Source organism: Mesoplodon mirus, assembly GCF_964341445.2.
Source record: "Mesoplodon mirus genome assembly, chromosome: 5".
NCBI lineage: Eukaryota > Metazoa > Chordata > Mammalia > Artiodactyla > Ziphiidae > Mesoplodon > Mesoplodon mirus.
In genome coordinates, this window is record NC_138980.1 from 43,366,057 (window position 1) to 43,390,981 (window position 24,925).

The 24,925-nt window shown below is 49.9% G+C and overlaps 1 protein-coding gene across 12 annotated transcripts in view; it reads right to left on the reverse strand.

Moving 5' to 3' along the window:
* GATAD2A (GATA zinc finger domain containing 2A) overlaps window positions 1–24,925 on the reverse strand; it is a 99,639-nt gene that overhangs the window by 25,158 nt on the left and 49,556 nt on the right. For 10 of the 12 annotated variants that reach the window (XM_082622144.1, XM_082622148.1, XM_082622143.1 and 7 more), the window contains one exon: window positions 11,914–12,182. In XM_082622144.1, the coding sequence (XP_082478270.1) occupies window positions 11,914–12,176 (263 nt within the window). In that variant the 5' untranslated portion in view covers window positions 12,177–12,182. The remainder of the gene's footprint in view (window positions 1–11,913; window positions 12,183–24,925) is intronic. The other 2 variants (XM_082622151.1, XM_082622150.1) reach the window with 1 other exon arrangement.

Below are 24,925 nucleotides of genomic sequence, written 5' to 3' on the forward strand. Positions count from 1 at the left end.
CAAGAGAGACTGACAGATTTTAATGTAACTGAGTACAAAAACTTCACTGATAATCGAGGTTTCAGAGTCTACAGTGCAACTAACCGTTAGGAATGGCCACTCTGTGTTTTGGTGTCATATTAAAGGAAGAAACACACAATTATCCAAGACTAACCAAATACTCCTCCCTGCTCAAACTGCTTCTCTGTGTCAGGCTGGATTTTCTTCACGTGCTTCATCCCTAACAACTTATCACAAGAGACTGGATGAAGAAGCAGATATGAGGATCCAGCTGTCTACTTATTAAAGAGATCTGCACAAGTTATTTTTTTATAAGCAATGTTCTTTATGCTAACATGTAAGGGGTTTATTATCATCATCTTTAAATAAATAAGTTATTTTCAGATTTTCTAACACAGTCAATGTCAACATATTTTACACACGACCAAAGGTTCTCTGGGGTCCAGAGATGGAAAAGGGGCTGCACCAGTGCTTTCGGCAAAGGGTTTCCTGTCCCTATCACAGATGCCAGTCTGAGCAGAGGTTCCCAAGTGCAGTCCTCCTGACATACTGCAACCCACGTGGTTTTTTTCATGCTGCCAAAGTTGTGTTTTGAAAAGGAAGACGTACTAAAAATTTAATAGGACTCACCACACATATATGCCGTAATTTCCCTATAAAACCTATTCAATTATAAGGCAACAAAATTTGGTAACCCTGTTCCTGTGGCCTTAAAAAGCGGCAACTGTACAGGCCCCACAGTTACCCAGTTCACAGAGAACTTGCCACTGCCCAGGGCAGCTTGGACACCCTGCATCTGCAGTTGGGGAGGCCAAGCACAGACTTCCCGTAGAGGCAGGCCAGGCACCCCAGGCCCCCAACGCCAGGAAACTATCCTGCATCTCATGCCCTACTCCCCCCTTACGCCGCACTGCAGGCAAAGGCATCTCCTCCCTCCTCCAGCATGTCTACCTCTGTTCTCACATGCAGGCATCCAGCAAACTTCTAAGCTCCACCCACATCCAGAGCATCAACTCTCCCTGCTCCAGAGGGTGGTCCATGGGCTGCGTTTCCCAGCCCGACATCCGGCTCCGCTCCCACCGCCATGGGTCTTCTCAGGCCCTGACTCCAGGCAAACACAATGGCTCCAGGGAGCTAGCTGGATGCCCGAGCACCCCTATTTCTGGGCCGTGAGCTCCCCAGTACATGCCACCCGGACTGCTCTTTCCCACAATGCCCAAGGATACCATACGTGCCTGGATTGGTTATTCTGTTTAAAGCACTGTTGTGTTAAAGCTGCTTTTGAAAGCTGTCAAGAGCCTGCTTTAAGGAACCCTGCATGTCACCAGATCTCAGTGCCCCCTAAGACCTGAAGCTTTTCAATGTGATTACATCACAACTATTTTTAAGATTTAAGCTCTAAAAATAAGCACTCTTATGGCTTGGGATCCAAGGAAGGGGACACACAGTAACGTCTGGTACGTCTCCCATCTTTCCACCCATCAGACGCTCCCCACCTCCTTCGCACTTACCCCTCCCGCAGGCGGGCCCATCCACAGAGCTGGATCAGCCACAGGGAACTCAGCTCCCCTCTCCCTCATTCTTGGACACCTGTGAGTCCCAAGTCTCCTTTCCATCAGCGCTGTGACAAACCTTACTGGACTATGCCTCACTTCAGAGGAGATGGTGGGCTCCAAGGGTGGGGTGAACTGTCCTGGGCTACACAGGGGTATGAGTGAAATTGAGCCATCAGACCCCACATTCTTTTTTTAACCACCTGCTATCCCCTGCTCCCTTTCAGGCTCACAAATTACAATTCGAGTGCTCATCTTCTTGAGGAAAAAACCCATAAATCTCTTGCAATCAGGACAGCTCTATTTTTCCTCCAGGGCACATTCTGCTAACTGAGAAAATACTCCTCTCCTGGTATAAATCCTGCTTGCCCCACCTGGGGTCACACACGGTATGTGTGGAAAGTGCTGGGTATTCACTCCTGCTTCTACCTGTTCTACACACAGAGCTCCCTTCATCCTTCTTCTCCACCAGGTTAGGTGGCCATGAGGGACAGGATGGGATCCCTCAGGCCAGTGCACTCGCCATCCCCATCCCCAGGGTTGGTTATGGTTCCGGTACACCTGCTCTCCTCATGTCAGAGAAACCGGCTGTAAGATAAAAAGCAATGCATATAAAAGCAGAGCCTCCATGGCAGAGGGCTGGCCAGAGACCCTCCCTCATGTACCACTATAGGTAGAATGTTTAAACCCATTGCAGCAGTGAGGACATAGCCTGTCAGTATGTGACAAAGCACCAGCAGGAATACATGCCATAAGAGGATATCAGAAACTGCAATTGCAGAATTATACTGAATAATTTCAAAATAAGGAAATGATCTGCTTAATCTGCCAATCTGCTTAACTCACACATGTGTGAAGAGAAGAGCTCCTGACTGCTAAACAAACAAGCGCTTACAGCTACTATCCTGTTGACTGTACACGGTGGCTTGCTGGTTCCTGTCAGGGCAGCCACACAGTAATATCCCCAGAAGGCTGGCACTATCCAGTGAGAAACCATCCCCTCCAAGGCCAGAGGAGGGCGCCGTAAAGGCAACGGGGAAGTGGCAAAACTGTGGAGCTCTTTACCTGTCACCAGGCTGGCTCACAATATGCCCCATGTGAACTAGGTCACTCTAAGAGTTAGAAACAGGGCACCCAGTGTCTGTCACTCTGCCATCCAAAAATAATCTAATGATTTTCAGAAGTACAGGTGAACCCCTCGAAGTACAATTATTACAAACCTGGGATAAGATACGGCCCAGAATAAAGACAGGTGGACAGAGGAGAACGGGGATGAGGAGCCCCGAGGGAAGGGGAGAGGCAGAGAATGAGGAGGAGATGGAGAGAAGTCACAGAGGTTTGGAGAGGTGGCAGCTGAGGCAGGGGAATCCAGAACGAGGAACCGATTTCTGAAGGAACGTACCTCTCAGTTCAGCTCTTACGTGCTGAAATGCAAGCAGGCTATGGATTTCTAGTTGGAACTGATGGAGCTGCTCCCCAAGGCTGCTTGGCCCCTCCTGGAAGCCGCCCAGCCGCAGACAGAGAACTAGCAAGTGAAAGGCCAGCCCACAACAGGTGCTGGGGAGGGGCTGGGCTCCCCAAGAGCCTCCCACAGAGTGCCAGAGCCGCCCCCCCCACCCCCATTGAGGGAAGTTATCGTCACACAGAAGGAACAGGCTCCTGGCTGTGGGACTTCCGAAGCTCTCACACATGGGCGGCCAGGGGAGGGTGGTCAATTGCTGGCGACTGTAGGAGGAGCCAGGGTGAGGGCCACAATCACACTCACTCAGGCTGTGAGAGAACCAGAGCCCTTTCCAGAGCCATCACGCCCACAGCTGTGTAACATTCCCTCGAATCACTCAAGGACGCACATTCCAGCAGACAGCTGGCCGGTGGGTCAGGCACAGCTGCAATGGAGCATGGTGGGAAGAACAGGGTAGGAGGGTGGCTCACGTCTGCACATCGCCGTGGAGGACCCCCACCCACCCCCATGCGGGAAGCTGGCGCAGCAACCATCGCTGGCCTCACCCTCTGTCATGGAAGGGAGAGGGCTGATGGTCACACAAGCAGGCCAGGACCTGGACTCAGACCTCTCTGAAGACTCCATGGCTAAAATTGTAAAGCCTGACAACACCAAGTGAGGATTAAGTAGCTGGACCTCCACGCCTGTGAGAGTAAAACCACCCAGACATTTTGGGGGAAAGGGATGGCAGTTTCTTTAAAACAGCTCCATACCCACCTACCCTGTGACCTCAGCAATTTGACCCCTAGGTATTTAGCAAGAGAAATGATGATCGATGTCCACACGAAAGACTTCTACAGGAATGATCACAGCACCCCAAACTGGAGACTGCCCGGTATCTGTGGACAGGTGAGTGGACGACTATGCATATCCACGCGGGAGTCCCTCAGCAACAGGCTGATACACACAACAGAGATGAATCCCAATCACGTGGAGTGAGAGAAGCCAGAGCCCACCAAGCACATACTCTATGAGTCCATTTCTAGGAAGTTTGAGAAGAGGCAAGATTGGTCGAGAGTGGGAGAATACACCCAGTCAGGGAGGGCAGGAAATGTATGGATGGCTCCAGGGCACTTTTTGGGGTGATAAGGTTCTGTATCTCGATAAGGCTTTGAACTACACAGGTGGATACATGTGTGAAAACCGCAGCAGGAGAGGCATACACGGCAGGCACCAGCAGTACTTCCTGGCAGGGCAATGCAACCCCAGGGTTTACTGTATCCTTCTTCTCCCAAAGGCCGCTTGTAAAGCATGTCCACCCAAACAAGGACTCTGTAACTTGTGGAGTCATCTCAGAAATGTTAAGTGATGCACATACCTTTTCCCGTGGACTCCATTTCTACACAGAACAGAACAAAACAAGGCCATCCACACAATCCAACATTACAGATGACAGGCGGAAGCACTATCATGTTACTTTCAGATTCATTTTCACTTTGGAAGAGGATTCGGGCGTTAACATGGGTGTGGATGACATGCCCCACACACCACACTCACCACTGTGGGTGGCCAAGCCCTGTCTTAATAGCAAATGATCTGCCATTGAGAATCCTAGCTTCTATAGAGTGTCGCCCTCCACTACCAAAGTCCGAAAAGAAAGATGGGGCAGTGATTCTGTCATCAAGGATACCAGCTTCAACAAAGGTGCCCTGCTTTTGCAGCCTTGGTAAACAGAGGGTGTACTTCTGGTGCATTTTACAGTCTGTTAAACCTTGCAAGAAGGTAGAAAGCCAGAAAAACTAAAGCCAAGAACAGCTCTAATGGCTCAGGTGCTACTGCCAGCTCCCAATAGGCCACAGGCCCCTCGGTAGGGATAAGAACACACATCAGAGTCCTTCCCACCCACACCATGGGGCAGACCATTGGTCCAAGTAAAGCCCTGTCCCACAGCAAAAGAGACACACAATGCAAAGCAGGGAAGGAAGAGGTGTGAGACAGCTGCCTGAAGGCCACGCACCCCAATGGAAGCCAGGGAGACACAGTCACCATGACACCTGCCCCACACATCCACACAACACCCACATGGCTGGCTGTCGAGCAGCAGAAATGGGGCTCCAAGTCTGCCCCTGCCCTGCCCGTGAGACCCTGGGAGCCCAGCCTTGTTTCCTCCCAGGTAAAATGAGGAAATAGAGATGGTCTGCTTAGGCATCCAGTGACTTCCATCCCTAGTGAGCCACACCCCTAAAGTCGAGCCTCCCCAACACCTCTGCATATTCTTTCAAGATCCAGTATCCTAAAAAACAGCTAAGTCAGATCCTGTCCTATCATTTCTGCCCCCAGGGACGAGCATGGTACCTGCCACAGACAATCCAGGGAGAGTTGGCGCCTCAGAAAAAGGCACACACAAACACATTTTCAGTGAAGTATGGGGGTGGCTAATCATGAAGTTCCCACCCCACACAGGCCCAGGGCAACCAAGGGACCCAGCCCTAACCTTTCAGGTGCAGAACCTTTGGAGAAGAGGCTCATGTTTTACTCAGTTAAATGTTCCTCTACCCAAGAGGGGAAAAACAAAGCTCTTTTCACCTGTGTGTGGCCTAGACTATTTTTGAAGATCAACAATTTGTGACAGAGAGTCTCCTCTATAGGAAAGTGCAGGAGTGGAATCTATTTATCTCAGAAACAAAACAGAGAACCCAAAACAGCTTCCTCTGCCTGTCCCAGCTCCAGACCTCATCCAGCAGTCCAGACTTGGGGTAGAGGGAGGGCAGCACATGCTCATGAGCTTTGGGTTGGCCTCACAAGACCAACAGGATCAACCTCCAGCTCTGCGGGGTTTTGTTTTTCCATGAGCACATTTACGGATGCCAGAACGGAAACCAAACTATTTTAACCTCATTTATATTTTTTAACATCCATATTGAGGTATAATTTACATACCACAAAATTCATCCATTGTAAGAGTATAATTCAGTGATTTTTTAGTAAATTTAGAGTTGTGCAACCATCCCTACAATCCAATTTTAGAACACTTCCATCACCCCAAAACATTCCCTTGTGCCTGTGAACTGTTAGTCACTGCTCTCACCCACCCCCAACCCCTGCCTCAGACCACCATCTGAATGCTCTCTGTCTCTCTAAGTTTGCTTTTTTGGACACCCCCCGTAGATGAAATTATACAATACGTAGTCTCTGGGTCTGGTGTCTCCCCCTTGGCATGGTGAGTCTGAGCTTCCTCCATGTTGCAGCACAAATTGGTAACTCGCTTTTTTAAAATTGCTGATTAGTAATCCACTGCACGGATATAGCACATTTTGTTTATCCGTGGCCATCTGGATTGTTTCCACCTTTTTGCCTATTGTGAATCATGCTGCTATGGACACCCATGTACCTGTCTTTGTGTGGACACGCTTTCATTTCTCTCAGGTACATTCCTTGGACAGACTGCTGGGTCACATGGTAAGTTCATGTCTAACTTTCTAAGAAACTGACAAACCGTTTATGCCATTTTACATTCCCACCAGCAATGTATCAGGGTTCCAGTCTCTCCACGTCCTCGCCAACACTTGTTATTGTCCTTTTTTTTTTTTTTTTTAAAGAGCTTTCATTTATTTATTTGGCCGCGCTGTACGGCATGTGGGATCTTGGTTCCCTGACCAGGTATCAAACCCATGCCCTCTGCAGTGGAAGCGTGGAGTCTAAACCACTGGACCACCAGGTAAGTCCTTTGTCTGTCTTTTTTATTACAGCTACCCTTGAGACTTGTTTTATGGCCTAGCATATGGTCCACTCTGGAGAATGTTCCATGTGAACATGAGATGTATTCTGCAGTATTCTATAGATGCCCTTTAGCCAAACAGATCAACAGTGCTCTTCAAGTCTTCTAGAATCTTGCCGATTTTCTGCTTAGTTGCTCTACCAATTATTGAGAGAGGAGTACTGAAATCTCTCTCTTTTTTTTTTTTGCGGTACGTGGGCCTCTCACTGTTGTGGCCTCTCCCGTTGTGGAGCACAGGCTCCGGACACGCAGGTTCAGCGGCCATGGCTCACGGGCCCAGCCGCTCCGCAGCATGTGGGATCTTCCCGGACCGGGGCATGAACCCGTGTCCCCTGCATTGGCAGGTGGACTCTCAACCACTGCGCCACCAGGGAAGCCCCTGAAATCTCTTAACTATAATTTATGAACTGTCTACTTCTCTTAGCAATCCTATCAGTTTATACCTCAGGTATTTTGGGATTCTGTTGTTACGTACATATACATTTGTGACTGGTATATCTTCTCATGTACTGTTAAAAAATGTCCCTCTTTGGCTCTAAGAATATTTTTTTATCTTAAAGTCAATATTATCTGATATTAATACAGTCATTCTAGTTTTCTTATGGTTACTTATGGTATATCTTTCCTCACTCTTTTACTTAAGGATCTAATGGGTGTCTCTTATAGACAATATATAATTAGGGGGGCTTCCCTGGTGGCGCAGTGGTTGAGAGTCCGCCTGCCGATGCAGGGGACACGGGTTCGTGCCCCGGTCCGGGAAGATCCCACATGCCGTGGAGCAGCTGGGCCCGTGAGCCATGGCCGCTGAGCCTGCGCGTCCGGAGCCTGTGGTCTGCAACGCGAGAGGCCAAAACAGTAAGAGGCCCTAGTACCGCAAAAAAAAAAAAAAAAAAAAAAAAAAAAAAAAAAAATATATATATATATATATATATATATATATATATATATATATACACACACACACACACATATATATATATAATTAGGCTGGATCTTGCCTTTTTTATCTGCTCTGACAATCTCTGCCTTTTGATCGGGGTGTTTAGACTACTCACATTAAATGCAATTATTGATCTGGTTGGATTTACATTTATCATTTAGCTGTTTGTTTTCTACATGTCTTCCTTCTTTTTCGTTCTTCTGTTCCTCATTGACTGCTTTCTTTTGTGTTAAATATTTAATGTACCACAATTCTTCTGTTGATTTTTTTAAACGATATTTTAAAGTTATTTTCTTAATAGTTGCTCTAGGGATTACAATAAGCATTTTATTAACATCACAGTCTACTTCAGATTAACACTAACCTGATCCCGGTAAAACAGAGAAACTTTACTCCAATACAGCTCCATTTCATTCCTCCTGTTTTGTACTGTTGTTGTCCCATATATCACATGGCTATATGTGTTATAAATACAACAGATTGTTGTATGCCTTTGGTCAATTGCCAAAGAGCTATGGTTGTTTTTGTCAATTCTATCCAGTGTTATGGTTAATGCTTCATATGATGTTATGTCTTTTAACTAAGAAGAAATGAGAAAAAAGTCTCTTCTATTAGCCCACATATTTACCATTTCCAGTGCTCTTTATTTCTTCCTGTGAATGTACGTTACCAACATGTCACTTCCTTTCAGCCTGAAGAACCAGCAGGTCTGCCAGCAACAAATCCTCTCAGTGTTTGTTTATCTGAAAATCTCTTTTTGCTTTCGTTTCTGAAGGACAGTTCTGATGCACTGAGAATTCTGGGTTGACAATTTTCTTCTTTGAGTATTTTGAATGCCATTCAGTTCCCTTTTGGTTTCCATTTGAATGTCTCAGGTGAGAAGTCAGCTGTTAATTATATTAATGCTTCCCCTATATGTGATGAGTTGTTTTTCTCTTGCTACTTTCAAGATTTTCCCTTTTTCTCTGGCTTGTAACAGTTTGACTCTGATGTGTCTAGGTATAGACCTCTTTGTATTTATGCTACTTGAGTTTTGTTGAGCTTCCTGGATAAGCTTCTGCTCAAATACATGTTTGGCCACTCTTTCTTCAAATTGTTTTTCTGTCTTGCCCCCAAACATGTCTGCAACCTACAGCCACTGTCCCTCCTCACTTGCCCATCTCCAAAACTGTCACTTTAACCAACAAGGCCACGGGCAGGGCTGCTGCCCACCGCTCTAAATTGAGTGAGCCCCTTCTCACCCCTGCAGAGAAGCTGTTGGTCCTTACAGCCTGCACTGGCTAGGCAGAACTTCCCTACCAAGATAGCTGGGGAGAGGGCATGAGAGGAGCCCCAGGTCAAATGCCACGGATTCTCACCATTTTTACCCAGAGTTCAGCAGTTTCTTAAGCACAAACACTTCACAGATTGTTGTGTGCTTCTGGTCAATCTCCAGAGTGTTGAAATGGCTGATTTTGGGGGGTCAATTCTGTGCTGCTTCATAGTTGTTTTTCTGGGGAAAGGATTTGACAATTTCTCCTCATTCAATCACTGCTGGAAGCTGCCCTCCAGCCTTGATTTATTTTGAAGATAAAACACACACACATTGGGAGACTAAGTCAGAAAAAATGCCAAAGAGAGATGAAGAGGGGAACTGCAGAGAAGGAGAGAATTGATCCTACCATTTTATTGATCTCCTCATGCTCTAAATCTCCCCAATGTTGTTTAAAAAAAAAAAAAAAAAAGTTGTATCTTGGTGATTTTAATTCGCCAGCACTTCCTTAAAGAAAAAGGAAATTCTCTCTGCTAGAAGCCACCAGAAACCCCCCTCTAGCCTTCAATATGCCTAAACTGGGTCATAAGAATAGCACAGCATGAAAGAAAGAAGCAGTTTTTAAAAAGAGCCAAACAAATTCTAGAAAAATACTATACAGCAATGAAAAGAGTAACTATTCCTACATTCAACAACATAAATAAATTTCACAAACATTATGTTGAATGAAAGCAAGCAAAGGGTACAGACTATATAATTCCAATTACTTAAAGTTCAAAAACAGGAAAAACTAATCTGCGTTGTTTGAAGTCAAGAAAGTGGTTACTCGGAGGGTAGTGACAAGTGGGCATGAGGGCGCTAGTAATGTTCTAATTCTTGATTTGAGCTACAAGGATGTGCTCAGTTTGTGAAATGTACCAAGTGGCACATGTGTACTTTTCTTTATGTATGCTATACCTCAATTAAATAAAATTCTCTATATGGAGGTTCCCAAGGGATGAGCCAGACGCTCTCAACGAGGATCCAAAGACTGCCTGCTTCTAACACAGAAACCATGGCCACTCACTCCAAAAAAGATGACAGTTGTAGAATGGCTCTGGGCTGGACTTGATCCCATTACTCTGTCAACATTCACAACTGTACTTCAACAAACTAGACAGAACATTCTATGTGAGCACTCAAGGAGACACTAGCTCTACATGCGACGTCGTTCAGTGAAGCTTGAAGACTGAAGGGTAGTTGTTACCAACACTTATTTCCCTTACCACATGCCATGCACCAGGGTCAGTTCTGGGTATGCATCTGTCACCCAGAGATGCAGAGCAGAGATTATCACCCATTTTACAAATGAAGAAGCACGGGCCAGTATCATCTGCCCAAGGTCAGTCAGGGAGTGTGATCTGACCCACTCTGCCAAAGCCAGGCTCCTTCCACAATCTCACACTGCTTCAAGAATGCCCTGGGGTCTCCCCAGTCCCACAGGAGGACCCCTGCTCTGTGTGCCTGGGTTAGTCTCTGTCTCTTGCTCTCTTACATTCTTTTATGCTCCTTTAACACTTAACCTCTCCCTCACAATTCACTGGCCTGCCCTACAGGGGAGCATGGTGATTACAGGAAAAAATGTAGACCAGGAGCCCAGAGGGACCCAGTAAATCTCTGCAAATGTGGGCTCCTCCTTCTCTTCACCCACCTGTGACATTCTGAAAGGAAAGAGAAGGGAAAGCAGACCCAAACTTAAAATTTTATTTCTAGAACTTTAAAAGAGGCCTCTGGTTTTAGAACAGGGACTGCAGAAAGCAGAGACAGATAAAAAAGGCCTTTCTGGGTAGCAAGAACACAAAGCACACCACCCCAGACTAATACGCTTCCCCAGTAGGAGGAGGTTAGATTTTCCCATTTATCTCAAGGCGGTAAGAATTTTTAAAGCTGAGAAATACTGAGTCAGACAATCTCTGAAGTCCTTAGGACACCAACAGTGTGGGGCCCAAATGAATTTAACGCAAAGACTGCAGGTTGGGGTCCCTCTGTGGGGTCAGTCAACACAAGGAGGCAAAGAGCACCCAGGTTCTCCAGATCTGCACTTACTGCCCCTCACCCCACCCTGGGCAAACAGACATGGAAGGGAGTCTGCAGAGGCGGCACTGAGAGAGACAAGGGATGGACCACAGAAGAGCCACACACAGAGGGGCTGCGGGGCTTCTCAGGAGGCCATGGCCACCGGCTGCTGGCTCATGGGACATCAGGGTGTGAAGGGAGGGGTAAAGCAGGAGCTGGAGCTAGGCCTGCAATTCTCTTTACCGGGAGAAAAGAGGGTTTCTTAGTGAAGATATGGGGTGGTACACTGAGTCTTATTTCTTTCAAGCTTTTTCCTTAAAAGCTGAGGATTGGGAAAGTTACTCTTGAAGCAATCAGTATCGATGAAGGAGAAACCGAAAGAGCACATCACAGGAGTCCCGAACACAGGGGCCCCTCCTCCCTGATGCACGGCCTAGGAGGAGTGGTGATGCACGTGAGAGGGCTGTGCTCCCAACTCTGCCCCTAGCCAAGTGACCCAAGCAGGGTGTAGCATCATCCCTGGCCTCCCATGCCCCAGATCTGAAAAGCAGGGAAGCTGGACCAAATGAAAAAGTTTTCCTATAAACCAGAAGCACAGAGCTAGACAGTAGGTACAAGTTTAGTGAAGGCCTGCTGTCAAGCAGGGGAGCCAACAGAGGCTACCATTCCCCCATCCTGTGAGACCCACGCCCCATGCTACAGATGCCTGGGCCCCAGGGCCCCAAGAGGGAGGTCCCTTGGCCAAGATGGTGGGGAAGGTGCCAGGGCTAGAACCCACAGCCATCTCCATGATAGGCCACCGAAAGCTGCTTCCTGCAGGCCTGACGGCAGCTTCACCCCCACAGGCCTCCTCATGCCCAGGCCTGTCCCTGGTTCCTGGACCCTCCTGCTCACCTGTGTGTGGTTCGCATGTCCACGGGCCCATCGCCCACCTGCCCTTCGCCTCTGCCCATGGCCATCGCCTCTGCGCCTCTCAGCAACCCTTGGGCTGGGCCTGCTCCCGGCTCAGGCGTTACTCTCATGTCTCCGTCAGCGTTTAACTCTGAAGCCAACACTCCTCTCTCCATTTTTATTTTCTTGCTCTCCACATCGTCCTCTGCTGGGTCCCGGTCAAGAGCTCGTTTCTGACTCCGTGTTCGGCATGCTTCTTCAGTCATTCTGAACTTTAGGGGATGGAGAAAACATGACATTTAAACTTGGCACAACGAAGTAGCTGTCTTCTCAGACTTTTCACAATGTCAGCATGGAGTGTTTTCCTCACCATGTGACAATGGCAGAAGTAGGTACAACAAATGAAGGGCCCACAAAGCGTACCCAGGACATTTCTTCACTGCCCTGGGGAAGGCGAGGGCAGGAGCAACAGAGCATCTGGGAAGCCAAGCTATGCATCGCCCCATCCAGGGCCAGAAACCTGCAGGGACCTGGACAGGAACAATGGAAGGTGGCTGCTTATCAGAAAGAAGGGGGAAATCTCTGCACTCCAGACTCAAGAGCAAATAGAGGAAACTGTTCTAGATCTGAATTCCCTGCCTATGGGATCCTGAGCACCTACATGGGATTGGAGGTATCTGGAATCCAAGAAGGAGGGACCATGCTGTCTCAGGAGCAGGGGTCACAGCCCAACTCCAGCCCTGCACTGCACTGATGAGGGTTGACCCGTCTACTCCCGCTTCAGCGAGGGGCAGCCTTCTCACTCCCTGCTCACCTCAGGGGGGTGAGGAGTGGGGGGTCACATTTAACCCTTTGACTGCCGACGAGGCGAACTTTGAGTGGGGTGAGGCCCGGCCCATCACCATGCCGGCACCCTGTACCTGCAGCATACACATATCTTGATTGAAAGAAGAAAGAAAAGAAGAAAAAAAACAGCTGAGTCAGTTTTTGATCCCATGACATCACTGGGCTCCACATGACCCTTCCCAGGATTCAGTCTGAGACAAAGCACTTTCCAGAAAACCAGTCTGAACCGGTTCCAGACAACAAGCTGAAGTGTTGTTAACCCTCACAGAGACAGGAGGGAAGACCGCAGTGATGTCTGTTTACAGGGAGACTGCTGGCATTCCACAACCGAGTCTGGGACATGAGTACTCACTCTTAAAGGGGCCGCTCAGAGCCCAGCCTTGATGTCCCAGTGGGGCAGGACATGGGACACCATACTTCAACAGTCAGGGTCTAAAAAGCCATGCAAGAGTTCATCACAGGACAAAAAAAGAATTTAGCTGCCAGGCTCCTGAAGTACCAGTTCTCCACAGGACAGTCAATGTCCACATCTACCAACGTGGGGGCCTGGGGAGGAGCACACTGTATGAGCCCCTCAAAGAATCCCAGTTCACACCTGCAGTGAGCCTATGATGAAGACCTCCTGGCTCTGTGTCCAAGCAGGCAGGGCACCCAGCACCTCAGTTTCCTCACCAGCAAACACCCTGGGAGGCCTGTCCTGGGTATGGCCAGGCAGAACCAGTCCCAAAGCAGCCTGCCTTCTGGAGACTTGGTGGGGGTGGGGAGAGCACAGGGCATTGAAGGGGCCCCATCACTGTATGTGGGACACACTCCTGAGCTGACTCATTTGCAAGCTCCTTAAAGGAGCTGATTTCACAAATGAGCAACAGTGCAGGGCCCTGCCTTGGACTCAAACTGAAAGGAAGGAAAGTGACAGCTGCTTCGTGCTCCTGGCATAGGAGGCCGAGCGTCCGTCTGACACGTGTTAGGCCAGCGTGGCCTGGCCTGGACCCTCAGACATCTGCTCCCACGGGCAGTCCAAAAGGGTTGAATCAAGCAGGTTTCCCCGTGGCCATGTCACCCCCGCCCCTGGGGTGCTCCCCACTCCAGGCAGGGCTTGAGAAGTCTGAAGCTCAAGGGCATAGCCTATCAACTTGGCCTCCATCTGCCTCCAACCACTCCTGGCATCCCAGCCTGCACCTGCTGCCCACATCTTGCCACCTCAGCCCTCAGCCACACTCCGTCCCTCTGCCTCACCCGGATCTCCCCATCCCCTCCTTCACCTGTAGAGGTCATCTCCTCACCAACCCAGAGGGAAGCAAGGGATGCTCCCATGTCCCTCTCAGCCTAAAGTTCTAGTTTCTGTCCTTCTCCAACATGCTTTCACCACAAATGCTGTCAGCCTGCTCACTGAGTCTGTCTGTCCTGTCTCCCCATGAGCTGCAGACAAGTCACTGCCCTGAACTGAATGTCAGTCACCCTCCCCTCCTCTCCCTCACTGTGGGAGGGACGGGTCACTTTCCTTTTGGGCGCTGCCTAAACAATAGGAGCTGTTCGAACGTATGGGGAATTGCATGAGAGGAATGATTTCAGCGGCCACGTTGGATGGTGGGTACCTGTGCTCCCAGGATCAGAGAGGAGCCTATTGGGGGTAAAAGATGAAGGGAGTCCAGGACCTCAGTCAAGGAGGGCCCCCACTGGAGTCAAAGGAAATTCTGTCCCTAAGGGAGAAGCTCCCAGGCTGGCCTGGTGCCCACTGGGGGAGGGGAGGTCCGAAGTGAACAGGAAGAATGCACCCCCCAATCCTGCACTCAGAACCGCCCCCAATGCTTCCCCACTTCGCCTCTGCTCCAGCCCAGCCTGCAGGGCCCCCACCCCCAGCACAGCCTCCGGCCTTGTAAACTCCAGGCTCCAATCCATGAAGCTCATCTGAACCCCAGACCCTGCATGAAGTCCCTCCTTCCTCCCAACTGCCCACATGGATTGGGGTGGGAGGAGAGGCTGACGAGGAGGTCGCTGTGCATCAGGTCACCAGACCAGCAAGGTGGTGCCCCAGTGACCTCACTTCATTGTCACTGGTGAAGGACAAGCGGTCACAAGGTGCCAGAGTAGAGCCTCACACCCATGGGGCTGCTCCCACCAGCCCCAGAGACCATGCTAGGCCATAGTTCTGGTCGGGGTCCCCAGCACAGGACCTGGGAGACCATCTGCTTGTGTTCTGTGTGCAGTGTCAGGGCAGCTCACTCAGAAGCTGAGGGGCTGGAACTCTGCCAACCCCAGGCACGCCCTGTGCCTCTGGCAGGCTGCTGAGTGGGGGAGGGGTGCAGCAGCCTTGCCCCCTCCCCCACCACATAAAGGGTGAGCACAGCTGGAGGGGGCGGGGCCAGCCATGGGGGATGGAGCCTCAGGCTCTGACCTCCCCCTCCTTGGGTGGAGCCTCCTACACTGCGAAGGCGGTTGCCTTAGTGCCCACATGGGGCCTGCCACTGGCCAATCCCGGACACCGACACTACCAGGCAATTCCTCCTGGGGAGGGCAGGTGTTAGTAAGGAGCGGCCTCTCCCTCCTCTCAGCAGGAAGGACCAGTGCCCCAACCTAGCAAATCAGGGCTGGCGGCCACCGCCCTGCAGGCACAGAGGCAGGGACAGCAGGAAAAAAAAAAAAAGTTGTCAGGAGGAAACCAGCCTTGAGGAATGAAGTGTGACCTAGGAATGAAGCATGACCGACAATTTCTGCAAAATGCAGTGAGGAGGTGCATTAGAATACTTTCTAAAGAGCAGGTGAAGAAGTTGGATTACTGCAACTGACAAATTAGGATCTGCTTCAAAACTCCTGGTGAGGGAGAGAGGGAGGGAGAGCAGCCACCACAGGCCCGCGGAGAACTGCTGGCCCACAAAGAGCAGCCCCCTCTAATCAAGGCAGGATCCAGTGCCAGCTGCTGTCTGCAGGGAGAGGTCCCAACAGCAGCAAGCCCACCGTAAAGATGCGGCCACCAGGGCTGCAAGGCTGCCTGAGACACAGGCTGCTACATGGGGAGCAGGGCTGGAACCCAGGTGGCCTCAGCCCCTCCTCACTCTCTCCAAACATAACCTGGCTGGACAGGCAGGATGCAGCCCAAGTCTTCCTCAGGCCCAAGAAGAGCAGGCTCCAGCCATACTAGAGGCTTCACAAGCACACAGCACAGACCAGTCCCAGGATGAGTGGGCTACCAAGTCCCAGGCGGAATGCTGACACATGGCTTTGGGTTGGATGCAAATTTCAATTGCTTCTACCAAAAGATGCTTTCTTTTATTAAAATGTCACCTTCCAACTGGTCTGAGGACCTCAGGTGGAAAATCTGTTCTAAGACAACTCCAAAAGGGTGAATTGTGCTGTGGCAGGAACCACTATTTTTTTTTTTTTTGGCTGTGTTGGGTCTTCATTGCTGCACACGGGCTTTCTCTAGTTGCAGCGAGCAGGGGCTACTCGTCGTTGCGGTACATGGGCTTCTCATTGTAGTGCCTTCTCTTGTTGCAGAGCACGGGCTCTAGGAGCGCGGGCTTCAGTAGTTGCAGCATGTGGGCTCAGTAGTTGCGGCACGCGGGCTGTAGAGTGCACGGGTTTCAGTAGTTGCAGCGTGTGGGCTCAGCAGTTGTGGCGCACAGGCTGTAGGGCATGTGGGCTTCAGTAGTTGTGGCAGACGGGCTCAGCAGTTGTGGCTCGCGGGCTCTAGAGCACAGGCTCAGTAGTTGTGGCGCACGGGCTTAGATGATCCGCAGCATGTGGGATCTTCCCAGACCAGGGATCGAAGCCGTGTCCCCTGCATTGGCAGGCGGATTCTTAACTACTTCACCAGGGAAGTCCCAGGAACCAATATTTTTAAACAGGACTCAGAAAACTAACACTGACCCTGCAGAGGGGGCGGGGCGGGGGGGGTTGGTTGAGAGGGGGGATTAGATAGGCATACGTCATACAGCCATAACCCTGAGGTTATCATTAATACTCTGTACTAGGAAATGTTATTTATACCACACTGCTACAAACTAACAGCAGGAACACTACTGGTAATACTCCTGTTTCAGGCATGAGGAAAGTGAGGCTTAGGAACATATGTTTGGGAGAAGTGACAGAGCTGATGCTCTGAAAAGTAGGTGATGTGGGGTGCCTTTTCCAGAGCCCAAAGAAGGGAGTGAGCTCGATGAGGTGGCAAAAGGAGGGTGCTGAGTGTAGACTGACCTCAGGTGGAGCACAGAGGGCAGCGGGTGTGTTGGATGGAGGGGGAGTGGGATCCAAATTGTTCTAAAGGATTTGGGGACAGACTGAGGCAGGGAGGTGGCAGGAGGAACAGTCAGGGGGGTTCTGTATCTCATGGTTCAGGAATGGAAAGGGGATAGAGCAGCAGGGAGACATGACCAATGCTGGGTGTACTTTAGAGGATTTGGACAACACAACATCCCAACAGTTGGACACTAGGCGAGAGAGGGTTGCTTTGGGTTTTGTTTGTTTGTTTGTTTTGCCTGAGCAACTGGAAAAAGATGGATTTGATTTTCTGACATGGGGAAGGAGCAGATCTGGGGGAAGAATGTTGGGAGTGGGATTGTTTGGCATGCAGAGAGTCTGAGAAGTGTCTGCTGACAGGCGGACGCCTGCACACGCACACGAGATAGCCCTGAGAGACAGCCACTGTACTCAGGGCGGCATGGAAACAAGGGCCTGGGCCTGTGCAGCAACCGATGCAGTTGAGTAACGACAGGTTCCAAATGCCAGCCTCACTAGCCACTGGCCAAGCTCCACACTCTCCACAGCCCCTGGCTGACAGGCATACGTCTTTCCCTTCCAGACCAGAGACCTCACTCTGCTCTCTGCCTGAGTTACTTCCTGATGCATATCTTTGAGTGACAGTGGCAGGGATAGAGCAGCTGTGTTCTGGAAGGAAATCACACCAAAAACACCAGCTCTCGAGTTTTAAATAATGTCAAACCTCGTTAAGGCCAAGTAGAAGGGATGCAATTTAACTTGGGAAACAGAAAGTTGATCCCAACAGCCAGGCCCCACCACTAGACACTGCAGAGAACAGAGGATGGACCTCAGGGAGCAAATGGCCAGGGGAGCTTGTCACTCTCTGAGCCTCAGCTTCCCCATCCATGCCTCATAGATGTGCTATATGAAGAGGCACAGAGTAACATTAGTAAAAACTTGAATGAGAAAATCAAGTTGAAGAATGATATACCATTCACAGTTTTAAAATGCTTACAACCTGCAGAAAAAAATACTGAAAGAAAGTTCACTAAAATTGAAACTGAAAGAAATTGGACTAAAATCCACAACACTCATCTCAGAAACTTTCACTGTCTGTATTAAGCATTTCTGAATTAAATTATTTCTCTTAACAGGGACTATTTATCAGTTTCTTTGTATTCAAAGAAGACAAAGATAAAAAGGAGAGTTAGATAAAATAACACTCCCACCTACAAAGGTTGAGAATTGAAAGAACAAGTGGTATTGGGTGAGGGTGAGGGAAGAAGGCCCTGCATGGCCAGCTCCTTCAACAGGCAGAACAAAGAACCCAAGATGAACCGTGACCTTCAGTGGACTGAAAGGGGATGCCGCTGCCACTTTCCCATTTGTTGTTGGCAGCTTAACAGTCCACCTTCTATATCACTTGCTACAGCGACTCCTGGGCTCTAAGCAGTAAACTCAAACCCCGTAGCTCATCCCCACAGCCCATCTTCTACCTGGGCCAATAGCTGTCCCAAGTGGACATCAGGCCACAGCATCAGCGTGGGCTCATTCTGAGAGGGCCCACGCTGTTCCTCACTAAGGCTGCCCACAGCAACAACGCCCATACAGCTTGAGGGCTTCATCTCAATGTTAAACTCTTCCACGGCAGAAGATTTTTCCCATTCATCTCCATTTTCGGTGTGGAGCAAACAGTACAGGTTCAGAATGTGCTACTGAGTTAAACCTACATTTCTGTAAATTAGCCTCACAAAGTGTATGATTCCTGGGGTTGCCCTACAAGGCAAAATGTAGCAAGCAAGTCAACTGCTTTCATTAAAAAGTCCTGGGACTTCCCTGGTGGCGCAGTGGTTTAGAATCTGCCTGCCAATGCAGGGGACACCGGTTCGAGCCCTGGTCCGGGAAGATCCCACATGCCGTGGAGCAACTAAGCCCGTGCACCACAACTACAGAAGCCCGTGAGCCTAGAGCCTGTGCTCCGCAACGAGAAGCCACCGCAATGAGAAGCCCGCACACCACGACGAAGAGTATCCCCCACTCACTGCAACTAGAGAAAGGCCACACACAGCAATGAAGACCCAATGCAGCCAAAAACAAAAAACAAAAAAAAACCCTCCTGCATTCTGACTTTCTGGGAGGCAAGTGTACTGAGATGGAGCCTCACAGGTTGAGGCCAAGGCGGGAAGAGGAATCCAGGGGATGGTCCAGGCAGAGGAACAGCATGGGCCAAGCCATTGAGCTGGGAGTCTCAGGCAAAGGAAGGGAGGCCACAGTGAGTCCTGTGCTAAAGGTTTCCTGAAAAAGAGAACTAAGTCTTCCTCACTGATTGAAGCTGGGTTCTGAACCCTTAGTTGTCTGAAAACTTAACACACTCCAGAATACAGATGTTTTCTCTCTTGTACATCATCAGAAGGGCCCCTGGCCCAGCCGCCTGGCTAGGAGCTCCTTGGGCCTTCAAAGACCTGAACTGAGAAGATGAGGAGGACAGACTCTCCCTGCAGCAGTCCTATGACCCAGGTGGGGACGGGCCACACCCATACATGTGGGGGCAGGGGGACAGGTGCCATATACCCAGAGCCTCTGGGGGTAGAAGACCAGCCTGTCATCCCACAAGGTGGGCAAATCCAAGTCTAGTGGGTCTGGAACCCAGATCCAACACTCTTCTTTCTACCTGGCATTCTTACAAGCTGCCCACTGTGGAACGTTCCACTATACACTCTAAAGCCCGTTTGTTAATCATGTTTAAATTGTTTGTTTTCACCTGGAGAGACAAGCACATGGTAGGGCTTAAATGACACTTGCCAGTGAGGAGGAGGACAGAACAGCTGTCCTCAAACGCCTCCACGGCAGCCTCACCTCAGAAAAGTAAGACTTGCCCTGCCAGGGGCTGCGGAAGCACTCATGGGGAGGCCTGGGCAGGGAAGACCTCTGCAACCAAAAGGTACAAGCCCCCTGTCATCAATGTTCCTGGTGTATCCCCAGCTCCAGAAGAGTGCCAGCCACATAGTAGGTGCACTTCAAACATTTAACGAATGAACAAATGTAGGTTTTACAGAGAGAAGCTCAGGGACTGGGGGGTGGGGTGAGGGGTTGGTGAGCACGGGCTCGCTTTCACCACTGGGATTCTCGGATCTCAACTCAAGTTTAATGCTCCTCTGTTGTTAACAGAAATGTGGGGTCTTCCTTTACAGACAGAACACCTTACACTGACTGAGTATTTACCCAACATGGATCATCTCAGATGCAAGATGAGTGCTATCGTCAGCCTCTGTTTTACAGGTGGGGAAACTGAGGCAGGTGAAGGTCACACAGCAAGTGGGTGGGGCAGTGCTGGGAACTGAAGCCCATGCTCCTCCAGACAGTGCCCACTGAAACACCCCTGTCAACTACCTAGAGTCAGGCGTGGTTTCCAAAGGACACAGGGGGCTCCTCACAAGCAGGAAGTTTCGCTCTGGTCCAATGGGGTCCAGATGAGATATTAAATGTTTACAACTTTATTGAGTGTTATGAGTGAGACCACACCTTTTGCTGTTTGCTTTCAGAGTACAGTAAGTTCTGCTGGAGCTCAACATATGCATTCCCAAAACTTCCCAAAACACAGGGCTGGACTTCCCTGGTGGTGCAGTGGTTAAGAATCCACCTGTCAATGGAGGGGACACAGGTTCGAGCCCTGGTCTGGGAAGATCCCACATGCCGCAGAGCAACTAAGCCCATGCGCCACAACTAATGAGCCTGCGCTCTAGAACCCGCGAGCCACAGCTACTGAGCCTGCATGCTGCAACTACTGAAGTGCGCGCACCTAGAGCCCATGCTCCGCAACAAGAGAAGCCACAGCAATGAGAAGCCTGTGCACCGCAATGAAAAGTAGCCCCCGCTCGCGGCAACTAAAGAAAGCCCCTGTGCAGCGAAGACCCAATGCAGCCAAAAATAAATTAATTAATTAAAACAAACAAACAAAAACACCGGGCTTGTAGGAACAATGGGGTTAGGGCACAATACCCTAAAACTTCATCAGCGACATAAAATAAAAAGACAGGAACCTGATTTTTAAATGGCAGCACGTTAAACAGCTAAGAAATACACAAATGCCGCCTGAAGCCTTATGCCTCACCTGAGGGAAGATCTGGTGTTTGCTGTGACAGTGGATGAGATGCAGTTTCTGAGTTACTGTGACATGCTGGAAGGAGGTTGTCTGACCCCAGAAGGGGATGCATGTGGCCCAGAGGGGGCGTGATGCGCATGTGAGGCGTGTGAGGCGTGTGCATTTTCCTTTAGGGTACCAGCAGGCGCTCTTTTAGCTAGGAGCAGTTTTCCGGATTCCTATAGTACAGGAGTCTGCAAACTTTTTCTTAAAGGGACACAGTAAATATTTTCAGCTCTGCAGGTCATTCAGTCTCTGTCCTGATTACTCAAGCTCTGCAACTGTGACAGTTCATTCTCGAATGGGCACGGCTGTGTCCCAATCAAACATTATTTACCCAAACAGGCCAGCAGCCTGTGGGCCATAGCTTCCCAGTCGCTAGACCTAGCATTTCTCCTGGACAAAATCACACATAACCAAACAGTGTGCCCAATATATTAATAGTGTTGGAACAAACCTGCTTTTCCAAACAAGCCTCACAGCAGAACTGACAACAGAGAAAAATCGATTTCAAAAAAAGGACCTGAATGTGTAAATTCAATCCAAGCCCAGAATTCAAGGTTAACCCTTTTGACAAGTCAGAAGAAATTTAGTTTCAAAAAGTGTCGAGTGCAGACTGCTTACTGCAGGGTCAGTCTGTCCCACTACGTGGGTCTATTTTATACCATCCTAAAAGCCCTACACACTCTCAAGATAAATAGGTCCCTCGTAGAGGAAAATTACATGCTATAAACTCAAATGCTGCAGTGGATGAAACTTTAACCCAGTTACAGAAACAAGCAGTTCCTAAGCACACGTGCCTGAGCATCAGACAGACCAAAGCTCTAAGGAAAAGCACAGGAGCTGAGAATGACCTGATTGGGGGGTGGCGGGGGGGGGGCAGGGGGCAAGCCAGGAAGAAAAGTGTGAATCAAGCACACTAGGGCTGAGTCGCTGGAGACCTGGGGGTCCCTGGGAAGAGCCATAGGGCCAGGCTTCTCCAGGTAACCAGGAATCACCTTTGCCCTTGAGGGCTGGGGACAGGGGGGTCATCTGTGCTAGAGAAACCCTAAGAAGCGCACTCTACCTGGTTGGAGGGGTTGGGATCTGGGAGGACACAGGTTCACACCATACTGCACCCAACTGTCCCACTCCAGTGCCATCACAGCCATCCACCTTGCATCCTTAATGAACCTCGGTGCATTGTGCCTGCAACTGTAGCTCCACAGCTCAGCCCCAGCCTGGGGACACCAGGAGAGCCTCGGGGACAGCAGTTAGGCTCAGCCTCCACCTGGTCAGCACCTTGGTCCTTCAATTCTCCTGACTTTTAATGTGAACACTAGGTCTGACTGGTAGGCACATCACCTCACCCCCAGCCTTGTGGCGTCGTGTCCATCCCACACAGGAGCTCCCTGGACCTGAGGACTTGTTGCAAGTTTTCTGAGCCTTTTTCCTAGCGTTAAGAGAAGCCGACGCTGGCTCGCCAGATAAACAGCCACGTAACAAAAATAAAAGACTTGACCAACAAATTCTTCTGTCCTGCTGAAGGGGCTCACTTGCTCTTTCAAAGGCTTCTCACAAGGTGGGCAATCTCACTGCTGGCCTCCAAAGGTGGCCAGTGGTGCCTAGGCTCTGGGTAGGCTGAGGCAATGAAAAGGGAGTAAAAGGGATGAGGAACACAGGGTGCTCCAGACTTGGGAGCATCTGACCCCACTTGATGGACACCCTACTGGCAGAGGACGGACGCAGGAAAGCAGGGTGTCGGCAGACACCTCCCTGCTCCCCAAAATGCAGTACACCAGGCTAGTTGAACACCAAGCAACCTTGTGCCACACACACAAATACACACGTGTGTGTGTACCCACACTCATGCAAACACAAACACATGCGCCCACGTACACATGAACACCACACACACCCATATGTGTGCACAGTTTTCATCCCCTCCTCCCACCTCCAAACCTTCTCCAATTACCTTACAAAGGGTCTTCTCTATTCATTTATGAGCAAAAGAACAGCAGTTCTTATGGGTGATCAGCGTCCAACTACCTCAAGAAGAAGCAAAACCATTAAGTATGGAAATGAGATTAGACACAGGATCCAGGATCACCAACTTCTAAAGCCAGTGAAGGAGCCCAGAGGGCCTTGCAGAGAGCCCTGCAGGGCCTTGTGCAGATCCCTGCACGCCTCCGCCACACCAACCCACAATTCCAAGACAAATAATTTCGCACCTGGGTGGAACAGCTGAGCATTTAAAAATCACTAGCACTGCAACCATGCTCATTTCTACTTCTTTGTGCACACAGTACTTTAAGTTTCCAGAGAAGGCAAAGAACTGACTTCTGTCTACTGTTGTTTATCTGAGTGATGCCTGAACCCAGAAGGGAACTTCTGCAGCACCGAGGAGCCTGGTCAGTTACTAACGACCAGGAACACCCTTCTCCTAGTTCACAGCCCATCTGGCCCAGGATGTGGACGCCGACAGGCTCCAAATACTGATTCTGCGCCAGACGGTGACCTCCAAGGGGCCAGTGACCTGCAGGCACCACCTTTGTGGAGGGCAGGAAGAGCAGCCTGGGGGGTCCCCCGCCTTCATGGGAGCAAAGACCCAGTAAGGGCTATGAGATATGTGTGTCAATCACCATTTTGTTACAAATCAACACTGGAAAAGAAATCCACCCTGCCGGTCCAGAGGAGGAGGCTAAGGATCTAGCTTCATTTGAGCTAGGCCCCAAGAGTAGAATCTGGAGTTGTAGATAGAGATGGAAGAGAGAGAAAGAAATGGTAGCACAAAAGGTGAAGTGGCAGAAATACACAGACGCGTGAAAACCCATCTCCAAAGTAAGTAGATGAAACCAAATAAAAGGAAATCAAAACTTTTAACAACTTTTTAAAATGGAATGAGGTTGCTTAAAAGGAAAAAACAGGGCTTCCCTGGTGGCGCAGTGGTTGAGAGTCCGCCTGCCGATGCAGGGGACGCGGGTTCGTGCCCCTGTCCGGGAGGATCCCACATGCCGCGGAGCGGCTGGGCCCGTGAGCCATGGCCGCTGGGCCTGCGCGTCCGGAGCCTGTGCTCCGCAACGGGAGAGGCCACAACAGTGAGAGGCCCGCGTAATGCAAAAAAAAAAAAAAAAAAAAAGGAAAAAACATTCCCCCATTACAGTGAGGCCACTTATATTCAGTGTAAGAGGCTAAACAGTGATGATCCATCGGGCCTCCCACAGACTTCTCTGACTCTGGGTGCCCTGCAGGAGTGCAGGGACTGGGGGTGGGGTAGGGGCCCTGACCGGCCCGCCATCAGCCTGTGAGAGTGCGGAGAGCTGGAACCTTTAATTAGGTCCTGAAGGACAGAGGAGGGGAGTGCTGAGACCTGTGAAATGGCACAGAGCATGCTCCAAAAAGACACATGCACGCACACAACTTAAATGAAGTGCCTCCAGTCACTCCATCAAACAAATCAATCTGAGCACTGGCGCTCTCCGCAGGGAGCTCTCTGCCCTCAGCCCCCAGAGGTCCGCTCTACCTAACCCTTCAGGGAAGAGGCACCATTTGCAAATGCAGCGCTCAGCTCAGACACAGAAGTCAAAGGGGAAGGTTAAGTTCAGGAGCATCTCGACCTCCTCCTAACAGGGCACTTCTATCATGCCAGGTGTGCCCAAACACCACACTCCATCTGAAATGCTAATGACCCATCTATAAGGCTATCACCACCCAGAGGAGTCATGCAAGATAAAGTCAGACCAAGTCAGCCATCCTATCAAAGTCACCTTCAGTCCTTGGTTCAAGAACCACCCAGATATGTAGGCATATAGATTGTTAAGACTGAAAAGAGTAAAAAAAATAAATAAAAAT